This window comes from Pungitius pungitius, chromosome 9 (assembly GCF_949316345.1).
Source record: "Pungitius pungitius chromosome 9, fPunPun2.1, whole genome shotgun sequence".
Classification (NCBI taxonomy): domain Eukaryota; kingdom Metazoa; phylum Chordata; class Actinopteri; order Perciformes; family Gasterosteidae; genus Pungitius; species Pungitius pungitius.
In genome coordinates, this window is record NC_084908.1 from 16,575,702 (window position 1) to 16,593,001 (window position 17,300).

At 46.2% G+C, this 17,300-nt stretch overlaps 2 protein-coding genes across 7 annotated transcripts in view; one reads left to right on the forward strand and one right to left on the reverse strand.

Annotated features, from left to right (window-relative positions):
• Positions 1 to 17,300, reverse strand: part of lrba (LPS-responsive vesicle trafficking, beach and anchor containing) — a 152,715-nt gene that overhangs the window by 42,048 nt on the left and 93,367 nt on the right. For 5 of the 6 annotated variants that reach the window (XM_037471218.2, XM_037471216.2, XM_037471221.2 and 2 more), the window contains 2 exons: positions 708 to 825; positions 460 to 562 (listed from right to left, as the gene is read on the reverse strand). In XM_037471218.2, coding sequence (XP_037327115.2) covers positions 460 to 562; positions 708 to 825 — 221 coding nt within the window. The remainder of the gene's footprint in view (positions 1 to 459; positions 563 to 707; positions 826 to 17,300) is intronic. The other variant, XM_037471217.2, reaches the window with a different exon arrangement.
• mab21l2 (mab-21-like 2) lies at positions 15,184 to 16,672 on the forward strand. Its single transcript, XM_037471231.2, has one exon. It carries the CDS (start codon positions 15,533 to 15,535, stop codon positions 16,610 to 16,612), a length of 1,080 nt encoding a protein of 359 aa, XP_037327128.1. The 5' UTR covers positions 15,184 to 15,532; the 3' UTR covers positions 16,613 to 16,672.

A 17,300-nucleotide genomic window follows, 5' to 3' on the forward strand; every position in this document is an offset into this window, starting at 1 on the left:
GGGGCCTCACGCTGGGTGGGGCTTTGCTTCTTGGACACAGAGAGGAGACGATGTGAGGGGGGGGGGGGGGGGGGGTTCGGCCTGCAGGCTTACAAGCAACTATTTACTTCACACTGATGGAAATAAATAAATGAACTGGACTCTGTTTGTGTGAAGCCAATTATGTTTGGAGGCGGAGAGGGGGGCGCGGGGGGGGGGGGGGTGGAGAAGAGTGTGGGAGGTGATTGACAAGTTAGTGACCGAACCCCTGTGTGCCTGTGACAGCAGGATTCAGCAAGAGGTCTGCGGCGTATCAACATGCTGAATGTTTTCTGCTCCCGTTTCAGGTCCACTGCTGTCTCTCTCTGGAACTTTGGTTTTCCAAATGCTTCGGATGTGGTGCTGTGTGTGTGTGTGTGTGTGTGTGTGTGTTGCATGTCTCCAGAGAGGTCCTTTGAATCCCCAAGCTGGGCGCCTCACCTGGTCTGCGGGAGGCCAAAGTTCGTGCCCACGCCGACACGCGGAAGACTGTGGACCACCTTCTTTACTGTGGCCGCATCTGGAAAGTTGAATATGACTGCTGCTGGAGACAAGCACGGACAAATACACATTTATTATAAACGGAATCTCTGTCATTTTCCTTGTACAGCATGAAACCCCCGCGCACACACCAAACTCCAGCATCAACGCAATACAAAAAAGTGAAATCTTAGCAGGTGTCGCCTTACTTCTGTTGGCCAGGAAGATTTCCAGAGCGGTGTTTTGCAGCAGGTAGCGTCTGGAGAAGACCGCGCGGATCTCTGTGAACAGCCACTTCCCATGAAGGCCTTCGGTGTAGGCTAAAATCTGACGGGAGAGAAGGAGGCTGGGTTAGCTCATTTCTCAGGCGAGGCGGCGCGACGGCCTGAACAGCACGATTAATGTCTTATATTGATCAGCCTCAATGAAATAGAGCTCCCTTCAGCAAGAGAAGGGGCGCTACTCAGAGGGACACAGTGAAGGAAACGTTTAGTTCACTAAAAGATAATCCATTGTACAGCATGCAGCTGACTAGTAGCATCTGGAAATCATATATATATAGAAAGGGTTTCTTGTAACCAGTATGAGGACAACCCCTAATTAGACTATTCCCATGGAGGCAACTGACTGGTCAAACAATATTATGCCAGCCAGCTCCTGATTTAAAAAATGCTTCGATGAGCTGAGCTTAATCCGTCCCCGCGGAGACGGCGGTGGCTTTCGGAGTGACCCGTTTCTGACGGCGCCCCACCAGACCCAGATGCTCGGCCCTGCCCCCCCCCCGCCCCCCCGCCCGCCCGTCATCGGTGCTCCTGCTAATCCGCCGTTTAGGTTTCAGGCCTTTGTTTCAACCTCGGCTTTTAGGTTTCAAAGGCGTCCGCTGACAGGAGGGGGGGGGGGGGCCTTACAAAGGCGTGGTGGGCAGGTAGAACGGGGGGGGGCACAGCATGGCTCAGAGGGTGCGTTATTAATCGGAAATATTCAAATGTGAGCTAGCAAGCAAGCTAGGACTAGTGTTGAGTTAAAGGGGCTCATTAAAGGCCGGGGGACGGCAGAGGGGACCAGCTGAGGAGGGCCTGTCCCTCGCCGTCCCTGTGAGGAATAAGATCTGCCTGCATCACAGACTCACTTCAAAGTCTCTGGAGTTCAATTAAATGGGGATTATTGGCTTGGAGAAGCTGGCTGGGACCGCAACCACCAGCCTCCCATCTTCCTTAACGGGGCATAAGAGTAAACAGCATCTTTTTTCTCTTTCAACAAAGCATTTCATAAGGAAAATCACTATGATCATTTTTTCCCCACCCACAGCAAATATGAAGCATATATGCAATGCATACATTTTTTTTTTTTACAAATTAATCTTTTGCCACGGGAGTAACTTGTATAAATATGGGGCTGCACAGCTGCTCATTTCTCATAAAAGATGAATACAGTTACAGAGAAATAAATTCAAGAACAGGAAAACATGCATTTTATTTTAAATCAGCTTCTCTTCCTCACACTGATCAGAAATGAAATTCCGTTTATTCAGGTGCATGACGAGTGAATGCTTGGAAGGTAACCTTTAACCTCCCAAAAGGGGAGTGGTTGACTCAATCCATCCCCAGGAGTACGCTCGTGGACCTCATGGATGTCGAGAAGACGTCCCGGGCCCAAGTAATAAAGTCGCCGTGTCTGACTCCACAGATGGATTTGACGGCAGGGGAGGCAGCCAGATATCATATTTGTCCGCCGGAACCGATGAATCTCCCGCAACGCTGTAAATAGCACTCTATGTTCCCAAGATCAATGCCACCGCCCTTTCCCTTGCAGATGAAAAAGCCGAGGTGGTGACAAGGAGCGTGACAAACTATCCGAGCTGTAATGCTCTCGCGCGCTCGGACCACGTCGGGGACAAATTACAAGAGCGTGGAGGTTATTGTCCGAGATGGAATTATGGCTGCACCGGCTTCCTGGGTGATAAATAGTGATGCTGGAAGGGGATCAGTCAGGTTCAAACAGATGAGAAAGCTACACAGGCGGGAGGATGTTTTTTAATTTTTTTTAAGAGCACTAAAACCCATACATATAAATTCCCTAAAAAAGGCTAAGTTTAAAAATGATTTAAACAAAAAATAAATAAAAAACACTGAGGTTGAAAAGAACAGATAAGATTCCACAAGGAGAACATAAAAAAAAAACCCAGAGCTTGTATGTCAACATGATTGGTTGAGAATAAAGCAGAGTTTTATTGATGTTTCATTTCAAGTGGAACATTACCCACGGATTCAGGTCTGGTTCGTCCCGAGATCAATTTCAAAGCGTCACGCGAGAGGACACGGCCAAACAGAAAACAAAGGCACCAGCCTTGATTGCGTCTCTCTCTCTCTCTCTCTCTCTCTCTCTCTCTCTCCCTCTCCCTCTCTCTCTCTCCCCCTCTCTCTCTCAGTCTCCCTCTCTCTCCCCCTCTCTCTCTCACTCTCCCTCTCTCTCTCCCTCTCTCTCTCCCTCTCTCTCCCTCCCTCTCTCTCCCTCCCTCTCTCTCCCTCTCTCTCTCTCCCTCTCCCCCTCCCCCTTCAACCTGTTTGTGCGCCAAGCTGCTGCTGCTCATTTCTGGAGCACTGTCGTTTGTCTCTGTCAGATGCACCAAAAGACTGCAGAATGAAGAGGGACAAATGAAGAGGGGCCGAGTGACTGCGGCTGCCGTGTGTAACCGCACACACACACACACACACACACACACACACACACACACACACACACACACACACACACACACACACACACACACACACACACACACACACACACACACACACACACACACACACACACACTCTGTCACTACAAACTTGAATCTCGCAGACAGCCCTTCGCCGGATCAACCCTCTTCGCCGCCCTTTCCTCGGCAAAGCCGTTCTCCTTTTAACAACCGCTGCCTCTTCAGAAGCTGGAGTCAAGCGGAGGAACAAGGCGACGCCACGGACAAAATATAATCATTTGAAACTGCAGCCCAATACGGGGGGGAACGAGTTGGAGGAGCATCAGAGCAACCGCATGGTTCAAGATGGATGGGGCTCTCGGCTGTTTGTGTGTTTCGGGGCTGATAAGACACCTGAGTTGAAGCTGACAGAAGCAGCTGCCAATTACCAATAAAGTAAATCCTCATATGTGGTAAAATGGAGGGGGGGGGGGGGGGGGGGGGGGGTGTTAGGGGGGTCTCATTTCAACACCGAGCGAAAACACGAATGTTTGATGAGTAGGTAGATGCACATTTGCTCCTTTGGTTTAGCCTGCCGTGCATCCTTGAGTGGAAATGAGGTGATTGAAGTTCAATTTGTTGCCCGTTATTAAGTATTTCCGCATGGCTGCCTCTGTTAAAGGATAATGGATGAGGGATTTATTATTGCCTTTTGGTCAAATGAAGTGGCGTGGGAGATAAGGTGATGAAATTAATGAGCGGGAGGAAGAGAGGTGATCAATCAACATCAAAAACGGAGATGAGGGAGAAGCCGCATCGGGAGAACTTGGATAGAATTCATAACAAAAAAATAAACCGGAGACTTATCATCTTTTCGTTTACGTTCCACCCCCCTCGCCAGACACCACTCGGCACTCCACGAAAAGACAAACAGCAACGTCATGTGAATCACGTCAGATACAATAACCAGAGTTTAAGTGGACCCAGAGACTGTCGTTTCATTCGTTATATTTAAGGGTTTTTAAGGGTGTATCCACCAACATACCACGGTTTTCCAACACTTATATTCCTACTCTCACTATTCCTCACACGTATATCCCCCGTTTGCCTCCTCTGCCCCCCCCACCACCACCCTCTGCTCCACGCTGGTAAACGAGGCCTTGTCACTCCCCATCAGTAAATGAGTTCATCGGACTAACGAGCAAGCAAAGGGCCCCCGACACACTAACAAGGGTCTGTTTGCTGCCTGCGCCTCTGGACCAATCAGGACTCTCATCACACGTTGACACAAAAACTCCAAGAGCCCTCTGGAGCCAATTAAGACGGATTTTGCTTTTGAGATTGAGTGATGGGCAGAAAGGAAAAAAAAAGGAAGGAATACTGTACTGGAAACGGGGACAGAAAGATGGGTATTTTCATCGTACAGATTCACTGTAAGAGCCATGTTTCGTTAGGTGTCGGCGGAAGTAGGAGTCACTCAAGAGGAAATCAATGCCCCCTCACCGTGAGGAAGAATCACATGACTTCAAGACAGTGCAGCCGCATGACTCTGCTTTCACGCTCCGGTAGGTCTTCTGTCGCCTTTTGGCTTCAGCAAGAGTACGATTCAACCAACCAGTCATGTGCTCCGTGACTGTTGACCTGTGGGACAAGTGCAGCTTGAGGGATGTACCTCAGTACACAGCTAAACCCAAAAAGTACTTCTTCAAAAAAAGATCTCCGTTCTTGAGGTTTCCTGGGGGTGAGAACAGAACTCCAGAAAGTCCCTGCGCCCCGCCAAAATAAAGCCTTTGGTTAAGAAAAATATGTAGCGTTTTAATCTTTTTTGTTCCCTTTGAATTAGAGCCTTAATGCTGATCTACGCCAACTGGCTTATCGATTATAGTTTATTTTAACGGGTATAATTATAATATTTATAGGGAATGTGTCTTTCATTAACATCCACAGGCGGATGCATCAGCGGCTTGGTGCCTAGTTTAAGGGCACCTCCGCAGAAAATTGTGATTTGTCCAGCGCTTTTCTAGCCTTCCGACCAGCGGCAGCGCTTTAATCACTATGATCACTCACCCATTCATTACGTGATGGCAGGGGGGACACCATGTGAGGAACAAACTGCCCATCAGGGCTCTAACTATCCATCCATCCATATGAAAAATTTGGAATTGAAGAGCGGCCCTGCTCTACCGCTGAGCCACGGTGCTGCTGGGTGAAGTGGCACCTCTCCAGCAACCAGTCCACACCCCGTACTTGGTGAGAGCAAAACTTGAACCGGATTCCTGAGTCGAGTGAAAGAAAAAAGGAAAAAAAAGGCGAATCTTCGCGCTATTTTAACAATAATAAGCAGTGAGATTTCTATATTGTGCATATAGCTACAATATTTGTATTAGGTGAGAACAGACAATGCTCGAAGCTGGACGCATTGTAGTCAAAGCCATTTGAGTGCACGAATGACTGATGGGACTATTGTTCTACCAGCATGTAACTAATTCACAACGTAACCACTGGACACACAAAAGGCCTATGTGCCTAGAGGGCAGCAGAACAAACTACAAGCTGAAAATAAATAAACTAAAGAAGCTGCGCTGGAGTGTGAGAGAATTAAAAGCAAAATAAACAAGCCCAGCTTGGAGCAAGTGTAGGTTATGACGCCTAAAAGGCTCAGAGCATTCATCCCAAACGTCACCCAGTGAGGGTTTGCAATCCCTGAAGAAAGTCCCTTTTGAAAGGATCTGTGGGGGCACTTAGTCTAAATTTAGCCTAATAAGGATTAAACCCCTTTTCGGCCCTTTTCACTGTTTGCTAACAGGTTAGCCTTTTCTCCTTTCCGTAGCTGCTTAGCCTTTTTAAGCAGGGAACAAAACAAAAAAAAAAGCCCTTGTGTGGATTTAGGGAAATGCTGCAGTGATCTCGGGGTTAATTGGTAGAGAAGTGAAGTCTTCAGTGCATTAACTCATTAAACATTCAGCCTTTGGGCTTCAGCTATAAGGACGAAAGCCTCAGAAGACCCCCCCCTAACACTAAAGCGGCACTACTAAACACCAATGGTTTCAAGGATATACATAAACGTGGAATCCATAAAGGAAAAGGAGTCATAACCTCGGTAAATAAAAACAGTGTGAGCCTTTTCCAACACAAAAGTGTTACAATCTTTTTGTTTCGGTTTTCTTTATATTCGAAAACACAGCTTCACTTTTTTCCTTCTTTTTTTTTTACCCACTGCAGCTTAGACTGGGGCCGCAAGGGCAGAGTTAGTGGCTCAAAGGTGATGGGGAACAAAGGATGGATAAGGCCACATAAGTGGAAGGGAAGAGGGGTGTTCAGAAGATCCTCCAGAAGAGCTGTCTTTGCATGATGCATATTTTAAAACATTCAACGAGGCAACCAGGGCATTTACAATTTATTTCTAAGCTGCGAGGCAGCTACACACAGTACAAGACCGTCACAGTAGTGGCAGGCACCTGTTGGGAGTGTGCTGAAAGGGTTGGAATATACATATACGTTTCTTGATTTGTCATGCTCATCAGTAAACAATTGCACATCAGGAAACTGAGTAAAGGAATGTTTACGCTTTTCACCGATATTCAGAAAATCGGGCAGACAGCACAGAGCCGCCGCTGAAGCGAAGGAGGTGTTTAGGCCTCAATGCATTGGGCACTGTGTTTTTAAGCTGCCATAGGCAAACATCAGACAGGTTAAGATCGCTGACCGGCTCCTATCGCATTCTCCCCGCTTTCCTTCAATCTCTCATTTGGCCATTTAGTGATGGATAGGCTTTTTTTTTTTTTTTTTTTTTTTTTTTTTTTTAGGGTTGGTGCGAGGCTTCGCTGAAGTAAATTCTTTTCTAATCCGGCTTTTGTCACAAGCTTAAGTGGGTGTGGGGTGAAAAGTACACCCCTGTTGGGGAATTCGGGGTTGGTCCTCCAAAGCAAAAGGAGAGAGAGAGAGAGAGAGAATGGGACTTTTATAAAAGAGAAACTTTTAAGAATTTGAAGGTGACTCAATTGAAGCTACAGGTTCATCAGTGACAAACATTTTAAAGATACAACTGTAAAAGAGTGAATTTAATTAATCACCACCTTCTACATCCCCAATGCAGATAGATTATAAAGTCATTTAAATACAAGGGAAGTACGAAAAGATTCACTTGGATGTGCTTGAAGTAAAAGTTTGTTTACAAATTTAAACCATTTGCGTTGCAGAGTTAATTTTCCTCATTTCTTTCCTGTTTGAGTGTTTTTGGGGCTGGGGTCAATCCAACAAGTCAGATACAAGTAAGGTGTGTTGCTCTCTATCACATTATAAAGTTATTACTTTACATTTTTGTAAAATCCATTTGCAAATACAGCACACATGGATTAACATTACCTTTATTTGGAGCTGTGTGACACAAACTTCACCAGCTGTAGTCTGCAGCTCCACCGTCTGCTATATGGTGTCCAGATGTGTAAGATAACCATCTGCGGAAATAGCCTGCCTGCTACATTGCATCATAGAATTTGGAATACCATTATGATTGATAGTGTCTAAATATTGCACAATGTTTGATGATGACTGCAAAGTTATTTAAAGAAAGTACAAGAAAAAAATAAAAACGTACCCACCCTTTGATTTGATCTGAAAATCGTCTTGTTTATTCCAATCAAATTGTACTGCATGTAATTCCACAGTGTTTCTCCTACAGGGCATAAGTAAAGCTCGCTGGTGCCGGTGTCTGCTGGAAATTAGTCTCGGATGAGCAAGTGATCAGCAGAATGTCCCTATGGATGTGCCATTTCAACCAGACTGGATGGGCCGTTAACCATAATGGCAACGGAGGCCCCAGAAGTCAGCAAAGTCACATTCTCATCTTTACACAACAGTGCTCAGCTCACGTTGAAAAAAACAAAACCATCTGGTTATAAATGCCGTTGATTTCTTTTAGGAAGGAACCGCGGTGATAAACGTTATGTCGTAGTCCCGTCATTTTGCCTTCCTATTTCTGAGGCATTGTGAGGATAAGAGGAAACCCAACAACACGGATATTCACTCAAATCCTGCAACATATGGATCTAGTTTAATCATCGGAAATGCAGCCCGGACCATTTTGACAAAACAAGACCACATTTACAATTCCAATTTGAAATATGCCGGGCTGGACATCGATTTTTTTTTTCTTTTTTTTTTTCCTCAATTGAAGCTGGGCGTCTGTCTTTGACCTCGGCTGAATAACCGAGGCCTGTGTGAACAGCAGGTACACAGGTGCCGATTGTAATATCAGTAGCCCACCAGGCAGACTGGCATCCATAAACAGGTCTATCCATCAGGCTGCTGTGTTGCCTCCGACACGCGTGTCAGAGGCAGACGAAAGGGAATAAATGATGGAGAGAGGGGATCAATCAAAAGGACGGGAGGGGAGGCACCTGCCCCCCCCCTGACTGGCCCAGTCAAGCCCAGAGATGGAGCATGATGGAGGGGCTGGGCTCAGGTGCAAAGAGGGGGTGGCAGCTCTTTGTCTGGGGGGTGCTTGGTTAAGTGTGAGCCGCGGTCTCGGCCACAGTGATCTGTGGTTGTGTTAAGGTCCAAAGTCAGGTCACACACACCGAGGGATGGAGAGAGCCCAGCGTGTTTAGGGAGGGGGGGGGGGTAGAGATGGGGTAGCTGTTTGTGTGCTTTTTTTTTTTCTTTCGGTGAGAAGAGCAACTGGAAGAGAGACATTAGTCATCATTAGGTGGCGAGAGGACAGTGTGTAATGGTTCTTTATGTGACTGCCAATGTGGCAATCGTCTTTCCCCCGAGCCGTCCGACCTGGTTACCACTCACTGCAGAGATTCAAGAACTAAGCAAAGATGGTGCAACGTAAAGAGTTAAGGGATAACTACAGTTCCTGCAGAATATACAATGGTCAGTATTAGTGCTTCTAATAATTGTTGTGACGACGCATTTAGAACCGCAAATGTCAAACTTGTTTTTGGCAGAAGGGGAAAAATATCAAAGGATCGCTACAGTTGATTAGGATTCATCACCTGGAAATCATGGATGCCGGCACCACAGTTGGTACCAATTCAAATCACAAAGGTTAATTAACACAACTGGATTAGCAATACCTTTGACCTTGGGTTGGCCCTAAAGTAAAAATTAGGGGATTCTCAAAGAAAAGGGGACTCATCCTATGGGGACCATTAACATCTGTAAAGAAATGCATAGTTATCCAACCCATAATTGTTGAAATGTTTGTTTGAAGTGTTCCTGTGGTGAGCGCAACAATCAAAAAAATTGTTTTAAAATAGAGGTTTAAACCAAAGTTGAGGAACAAGCAACAGACTTCCTAAAGCCTGATTGACTGAATTGCTCTCCGGGTATGGCTCAACTTTCAAAACATATCTCTCCATTTAACTCAAACTCCCAGAGAATATCTGACAAATACAAGTAGAAAGTCCATGCGCCAAAGGACAAGACAGTATTTTGGCTTCTTCAAAGCTTTGAGGTCCATCAGTAACAAGTCTTCCTCCATCACTTAAACAGCCAACATCTGGCCAGGGGGGCGGCTGACCTCATCCCAACAGAATGAGTTAAGCATTGCTGATACAGCCTCACTCAAACAACTGGACCGTAACACCAGAGACGAAATCAGTAAACATCAATGTGGTTTGAGACTCAAAAAGGAAGGGGAGTGGTTTCGATATTCACTTTGTGTTAGGGAGACACAGATAAAGACAGTAAAAAGAAAAAAGTTAACAAGACTTTACTGCTCTACTCGGAAACAAAAAAACTCACATCAGGAAGCTTTAAACCTTTATTTGGACTTACCTCCTCTAATAGGCTTAAATCATTCGTGATTGTTTGCACATGTCTTTATGCCGAGCAGCTCCCAAAAGCTCGGACTGGGACTTGACGTAAGCAGTGAGGCAAATCGAGAGGAGCAGCTTGGTAATAATTGGGTTTCCTGACGACTGGATGAGCCACACTGGGCTGCGGGGAACGATGCTTGTGATCAAACTGATTAGGATCCCCGGAAAGGGGAACTCTGAGAGGAATACGGGGACAGCCGTGACGCTAACGAGTCCGTCTCTGGTAAGGAAAGGTTTCATGTCTCACAGGTGCTACAATTACTGTACCTGGAACGCAGGGCGGGACAGACTGGAGGAAAAGCGGGAGAAAGAAAAGAGAAAGAAGGTCATCCCGACCCGTCACTCCGCCGCGGTGTTGTGGCTGAGCGATTTATTGACCATCCCAGGACGCAGTCTGTCAAGAGCCCGGGGAAGACAGCGGAGGGGGATGGATGGTCGGGCGGCATGAAGGAGGGACAGCGGAAGGGAGCGAGGCCAATATGAATGAGTGAGGAGTGAGAGGATCCGTTTCCTTGGCCTCATTGATAATGACGTACCTGCTCGGGCTGTCCGTTAGTCCTATAGCGCACACTACTTAGGCTCTAACTGGAAAATCAATAGGCTCCTCTCTCAGAGACCCCTCGCCGCCATGGCTCTTTGTGATTGGCAGCTGCAGCCGAAGGTCGTCCCCGGTGACCATGAGAGTTTGGCGGAGCGAGCCGGGGGGGGGGGGGGGAGGAGCGGTGCGCTCCCAGCAGTTTGACACTTTGGGGAGAGCTTAATGACGTGGGACCGGTTGCTACATAACAACGCGGTGGTTTCCTTTTGACAGAGAACCTCCACTCAGCCACTCCAGCTAACCCCGAGAAGCCGTCACCACCCCACTAATTAGAGTAACCAATGTCTTCTCAGCGGGGGGGTGGGGGGGGGGTTATCATTGCATAGTCCAAGGTTGGACACTGACCTTTTGGGACAAGTTATTAATGTTCTTTGCTAAATATTTTTCCATCTGACCTTTGGCTGAAACTTTTTGGTAACATGATTCAGATAAACCTGCTGGGATTCATTTTTTGGCCATGTTTTACAGTGTTAGTGTAACTATTGGATACCTAATAAAATTAGGTTATAAAAGGAAAAAGTTAGGATTGTGTTTTACAGTCTTTTGATGTACCTTTTTCTTTGATTGTCACATTATTGAGTTGCCAATGAGGTGGCCATTTAATTAACATTAAGTACCTGCAATGTATTAAAAAGGTAACAATGCAATATTGTAAAGTGAGTCCAATAACAATAAATTTCAATTATTTTTCTCACTGACATGAGTAAAAAAGTGAGGCCCTGACTTTAATCTGCAACTTACTTCTTACTTCCACAGTCAGAATGAGTTAATAGCAGTTCTTAGTTTACTCTCTGGACCCAACAACAGTTTTTAATACACTCAGAGCTCAACGGGGATCTAAGGGAGGCATCCTCCAATCAGGTTTTTGCTGGTATTTCCTTGGACCAATCAGCTGGGAGTAGAGCGAATTTCACTTCCTCATTCATGCTATATTAGTAGTCTCCAGGAGTGGCTCTGCAACAATAACTCTACATGCAATATTGATGTCTTGAGTCTAAACACAGAGCGGGAGCTGCTAAACACAAACACACGTACCGACACACAGGCAAACGCACATCTGCTCCGTGACTTCATCAGCGCTGCTCTCTGCAGAGCAGATGCGGAGGCCTGCCAGGCAATTAGTTGCCTGCGATGATTTTCTTTGAGCCCTCCACGGAGGGAGCAGCTGGGTCCACCCGGGTTTAAGGAGACAGCAGCAGAAACGTGCATCAAACTGTACTCGCTCCGTTCACACGTGTGCCGATGTCGGCCCATGTGCACATGTTAAAAAAAAAAAATGAGCCACTATCCCAGCACCTCTCGGGTTTCCAGCGAGCGGAAGAAGGAGAAAAGGCATCCACCTAAAAATACCAAGCTTCGACACCGCCATCTCTTATCACTCGGGATTACAAAAGCACACTAACCCAAAACGACAAAGAAGGAGGGAACTTTCTGTTGCCTTCGTCAGATATAAAGTCTCAACAACCATAACATTTAGAGATGTATTGGAATAACCAAAGTCATCGCGTGTGTATATATATGCCTGCCTTTCTGTTGTAAATGACTTGCTTTTGATTTGTCACACGCCCCGTCGACAAGTACATGAACAAATTATGACTGAAATATTTTTTTACATCTATGAGAGAGAAGCATTTGAAAGACAGGAGATGCCTTTGAGGTTGTTTTACTTATTGTAAACCATGTCATGAAAGCAGTGTAGTATCCACGGTAACGAGTCACCTGGGTGTACTCGGTGTACACAGTACAGGAGAAGAGTAAAAGAAACAAAAAGATGAGAGGCACTGAGGTCACTCATCAGCTGGCACAGATTTGCAGTGGCATGGACACCGTTTTGGGCTGGGGAGGGGGGATCACCAAGGAGTCGTCACACCGAGTCAGATCAAAGAGCCCTCTGACAGGCCCCTGATCCTTTATCCCGTCAATATTAACCAGGGGGGGGGGGGGGGGGGGGAGACTCTTTAGGAACCACTGATAATAAAAAACGTTTTCAGTAGATAAAAAGAAGCAGCGGGAATAGATGAATGAGTGAGGTTTAGCCTTTGTCATTATATATATATCCCTTCAAAAAAAAGGGTACTATTGGGAAATATTTAAATAGAAGGTAAAAAAAAAAACTATCCCAAATGCCCCCAAAGTTTCTCCTATTTCTGCTTTCCACCTAGGACTGCAACGTGCAGAGCGGCACATTTATAGGATTTATAGTGTCTTTTGCCAGCCGCCGTAGATTTCATTAAAATACTGTTAGCATGTCCTTCCTAATATTTGGACACTTGCTCTCCAAGTCGATTAATCTATCTGGAGCGGTGAGCTTGATAATAAGAGTCATCCAGAAATCAAACAACCAGACGTTTTTTTTCTTTTGGGTTTCATCTTTTTTCCTCATTTTTAAACAGTGAGATAACACTTGTTTTACTTTAGGGGAGAAATGCCAAATCCTATTTTAACTATGAGTAAGACACATTATTGTTGACCGTTACGGTCTTATGTATGTATATATATATATATATATATATATATGATGATGCGACCCAATATAAATCATATTGAATGTGTTTTAAGTTTTGAATTTACAGCGGATTTGTTGACATGAAGTGAAATATTCAGCAGGTCTTTAAAACATTCTTACTTTACACTCTGTTGCAAAAAGGCTACATGATGAAGTCCAGAAGATGTGTAACTATGAAGGGGGGAGGGGTCTTTAATCATTGCCTTTTCTGAAATGTTTGTGGCTAAATGCCTTTTTGGCCACTTCATATCAGTAAATGGACTTTTAGAAACCAAAGCTGAATCAATATCCTGCATGATGCAAGGATACTGCTGTAGGAAGTGCCTGCATTCACACATTATGTATTGTATTTAATTTGAACAAAAATAGCAGTTGGGTTTTATGGCCTCTGGTTTGCAGTTTCAACAGGAAGCATTAGAGAAAATATTAAGACATGTTTTTCCATAATTTAGCTATTTGTAGGTATTCAGTCAACCTTTTTGTCTCTGAGCAAGACTTCAAGGAAGCCATTCAACATTCTGCAGACTAACTGGGATGTCTGTTTATTGATGTAGGTCTGATATATTTTCTGAAATTACAAGACAGAAAAAAAGGCAATCCTTTCAAATTAAAGCACGTTTTAAACTCAAGCCTTGACGCAATAGATACTTAAAAGAAGCAGCAAAAACGCCATGTTTACGCGGAGCCCTTATCGTGCACGTGACCTCGTTAACTGGGATAGCGGACACGCGGTAAGATAACAAGGAGCAACACTCGTTCGTCAAAACATTTCACAGGACTGTCACTGCGCGGGGGGGGGGTAATTTTATTTTTTTTAATATTCCCAGCATGCTAAATATGTCTCGCGCCGCTGCCGCTTGTCTGCGGGAGATTGCTACGACTTCTTCAGTCCTCCAACATGAAGTGTGGCGGACCAGGGGACTTAAAGGGAAATACAACGTGGGTTAAACTCCTGAGCACGGACAAGGCTCAGGGCGATACACCTTACGGGCGAATTGTCGCGCGCACGCTCACGTGTGTGTACTTGGGATCTTGTTTTCAATTTGTGCTCAGTGTAGAGAACACAAAATGTTCAACATTTTTTTTTTAAATCAATTGATAGTTTTTTTTCTTCTGGTGGATTGATCATACAATCCAGTTAAGTGTCGATCATTCTATTCAAGGGTATTCGAGCTTAAGCTGCAGGTGCACACGAGAAAATTACAATTTTTTGAAAAAGAAAGCGGCCAAACAATATTCAACAGCTGACACATTTTTCAGAGTTTATAAATGAAAAAACAATTTTAAATGAATGCGATATAAAATATAAATACTAAATGACTCATCCAAAAATGAGATTTAGAACTTACCTTAAATGTAGAATATAAGACAATGCATGAATTAACTTTTATTTGAGTTTTGATTCGATTTGCAAATAGCTGACCATGTCTGCAGTTCCATGTCTAAATAGAAAAATGTAAATCACACATTAAATAAGTGTAAAGATGCAAATTATTTTCAGACTCGTGATAAAAAGGTTGCATATGCTGCAAAATTAATGAGAAGAAACAATGGTTGCGGTCAATAAGAGAAAAAGAACACGTTACACAGCCTTTCCATTAAGTTAAAAGAAACGATCGTTTAAAAACAAAGAGCAAACGCCTCTTCGAATAGTGATACAGTTACATCCGTCCCTCATACTTTGACTACACTCCTAATCCTCACAACGCAGCGGGTGAAATTACGCACGAAGAGCAACAATGAAAAATATGTTTGCACTGCTGCACCTCAATGTGCCCGTGCGGACCGTTTGGGCTCCGCGTCGCTGCGTCGGATCGCGAGCTTTGGACACTCCGCTCCGCGCGCTCACCGATGCCGCCGAGGCGGACCGGAGCTCCGCGCCCCTCCGATTGGCTGCCTGCACTGACAGCTCCGCACGTGATTTGCAGGAGGGAGAAGCCCGACCCCCTTTCACTCTCGCTGAAGGAACCATTCATAAACTACACAAGTCCAGGCTCACAGCTGAGTGTGGACGACACAAGTGAGCGGAGACACAGAGGAGAGAATATAGAGCCGCGGAGAGGAGATGCTGGTCACCGGGCGATGGTAGCCTCTATAGCGTCTGCGGCCCAGGACACGGACGCTTTGACCCACAACCCGAAACGCGAGTCTGCTGGAAGTGCTGTGGAGGTCGGACTGATATCTAGCGGGGCGAATACCGTCGCATCCCTATCCGTTTCCTCCTCCTCACGCTGACGTCCATCCGCTGCACACACACACACACACAAAAAAGCCAAACAACTTTTTTCTTTTCTTTTCTTTTTTTTTTTTGATTACACACTTTTCCTGCACGGGGAAGCGTTTGCCTCGGGCTTTACCGGTCAGCGTTGGATCCGTCAACTTACTGCGACTCCCCGGTGTACGGCCCGGACCTCTGCCCAAACATGATCGCGACGCAGGCGAAGCTGGTCTACCAGCTCAACAAATACCACAACGAGAGGTGCCAAGCTCGCAAAGCGGCCATTGCGAAGACCATACGGGAGGTTTGCAAAGTGGTGTCGGACGTTCTGAAGGAGGTGGAGGTGCAGGAGCCCCGCTTCATCAGCTCCCTCAGCGAGATCGACGCGCGCTACGAGGGGATGGAGGTCATCTCCCCCAACGAGTTCGAGGTGGTGCTTTACCTCAACCAAATGGGGGTGTTCAACTTCGTGGACGACGGCTCCCTGCCCGGCTGCGCGGTGCTGAAGCTGAGCGACGGCCGCAAACGGAGCATGTCGCTGTGGGTCGAGTTCATCACCGCCTCGGGCTACCTGTCGGCCAGGAAGATCCGCTCCAGGTTCCAGACTCTGGTGGCGCAGGCCGTGGATAAGTGCAGCTACCGCGACGTGGTGAAGATGGTGGCGGACACCAGCGAGGTCAGACTGAGGATCAGGGAGAGGTACGTGGTGCAGATCACGCCCGCGTTCAAGTGCACTGGGATTTGGCCCAGGAGCGCGGCCCAGTGGCCCATGCCCCACATCCCCTGGCCGGGTCCCAACCGGGTGGCGGAAGTCAAGGCCGAGGGCTTCAACCTGCTCTCCAAAGAGTGCTACTCGTTGACGGGGAAGCAGAGCTCCGCGGAGAGCGACGCCTGGGTGCTGCAGTTCAGCGAGGCCGAGAACCGGCTGCTGATGGCCGGCTGCAGGAAGAAGTGCCTGTCCGTCCTGAAGACTCTGCGGGACCGCCACCTGGAGCTCCCGGGACAGCCGCTGCACAACTACCACATGAAGACCCTGCTGCTGTACGAGTGCGAGAAGCACCCGAGGGAGACCGACTGGGACGAGTCTTGCCTCGGAGACCGACTGAACGGCATCCTGCTGCAGCTCATTTCCTGTCTGCAGTGCCGCAGATGTCCCCACTACTTCTTGCCAAACTTGGACTTGTTTCAGGGGAAGCCGCACTCGGCCCTGGAGGCTGCAGCGAAGCAGACGTGGAGACTAGCGAGGGAAATCCTCACCAATGCGAAGAGTTTGGACAAACTATAAAGCGATTGTCGAGAAAGGAGCCGAAGAGACATTTTTTTGGAGGGGGTGTGGGGGGGGGGGGGATAAAACGTCAGAGAAGGACATACGATTCTGCAGCTGATTCTCCAAGCAATGTGAAAAGAAAAAAAGAAAATAATGCAGAGAGCAAAACACAAAACCCTTTTTAAAAATGGAGCAATCGGGCCACTGGCAGAGATAAAGTGAAGGTACATTTTCGGATAAATGTAATGACTTTTAGTTGTCTTCTTTAAATGTTTTCACAAAGTGAAGAAACTTATTTAAATATATGCACAAAATCGTTAAGTGAAAAAATGTAGCGTGCCAAGTTCAATTTTTTTCATTATGTGACCTTAAAAGAAATGTTAATAAAATGTTGCAAATTAAATTACAACTCGGTCTCGTGTCTTTGACAGCTGATATGACAGGCCCATCTGTTGCATTTTATTTTTGCCATTGTCTGATGAAGAGATTCACTTTGACAAGAGGCAGCTGACCTGGGATCAACGCTGGGAAAAGGAAAATGGAAGCTTTTGCTAAATTTAAAAGAGGGAATGTGCACCGCCATGCGTTATTCTTAACAGTGACAGCTTCTAAAGGATCTTCGAATGAATGTAAATCAACGGAGTCGTGTTAATAAATAGGCCTGGGAGCGTCCACAGAGGCACGCGCACAGGCCCCACGGCAAAAC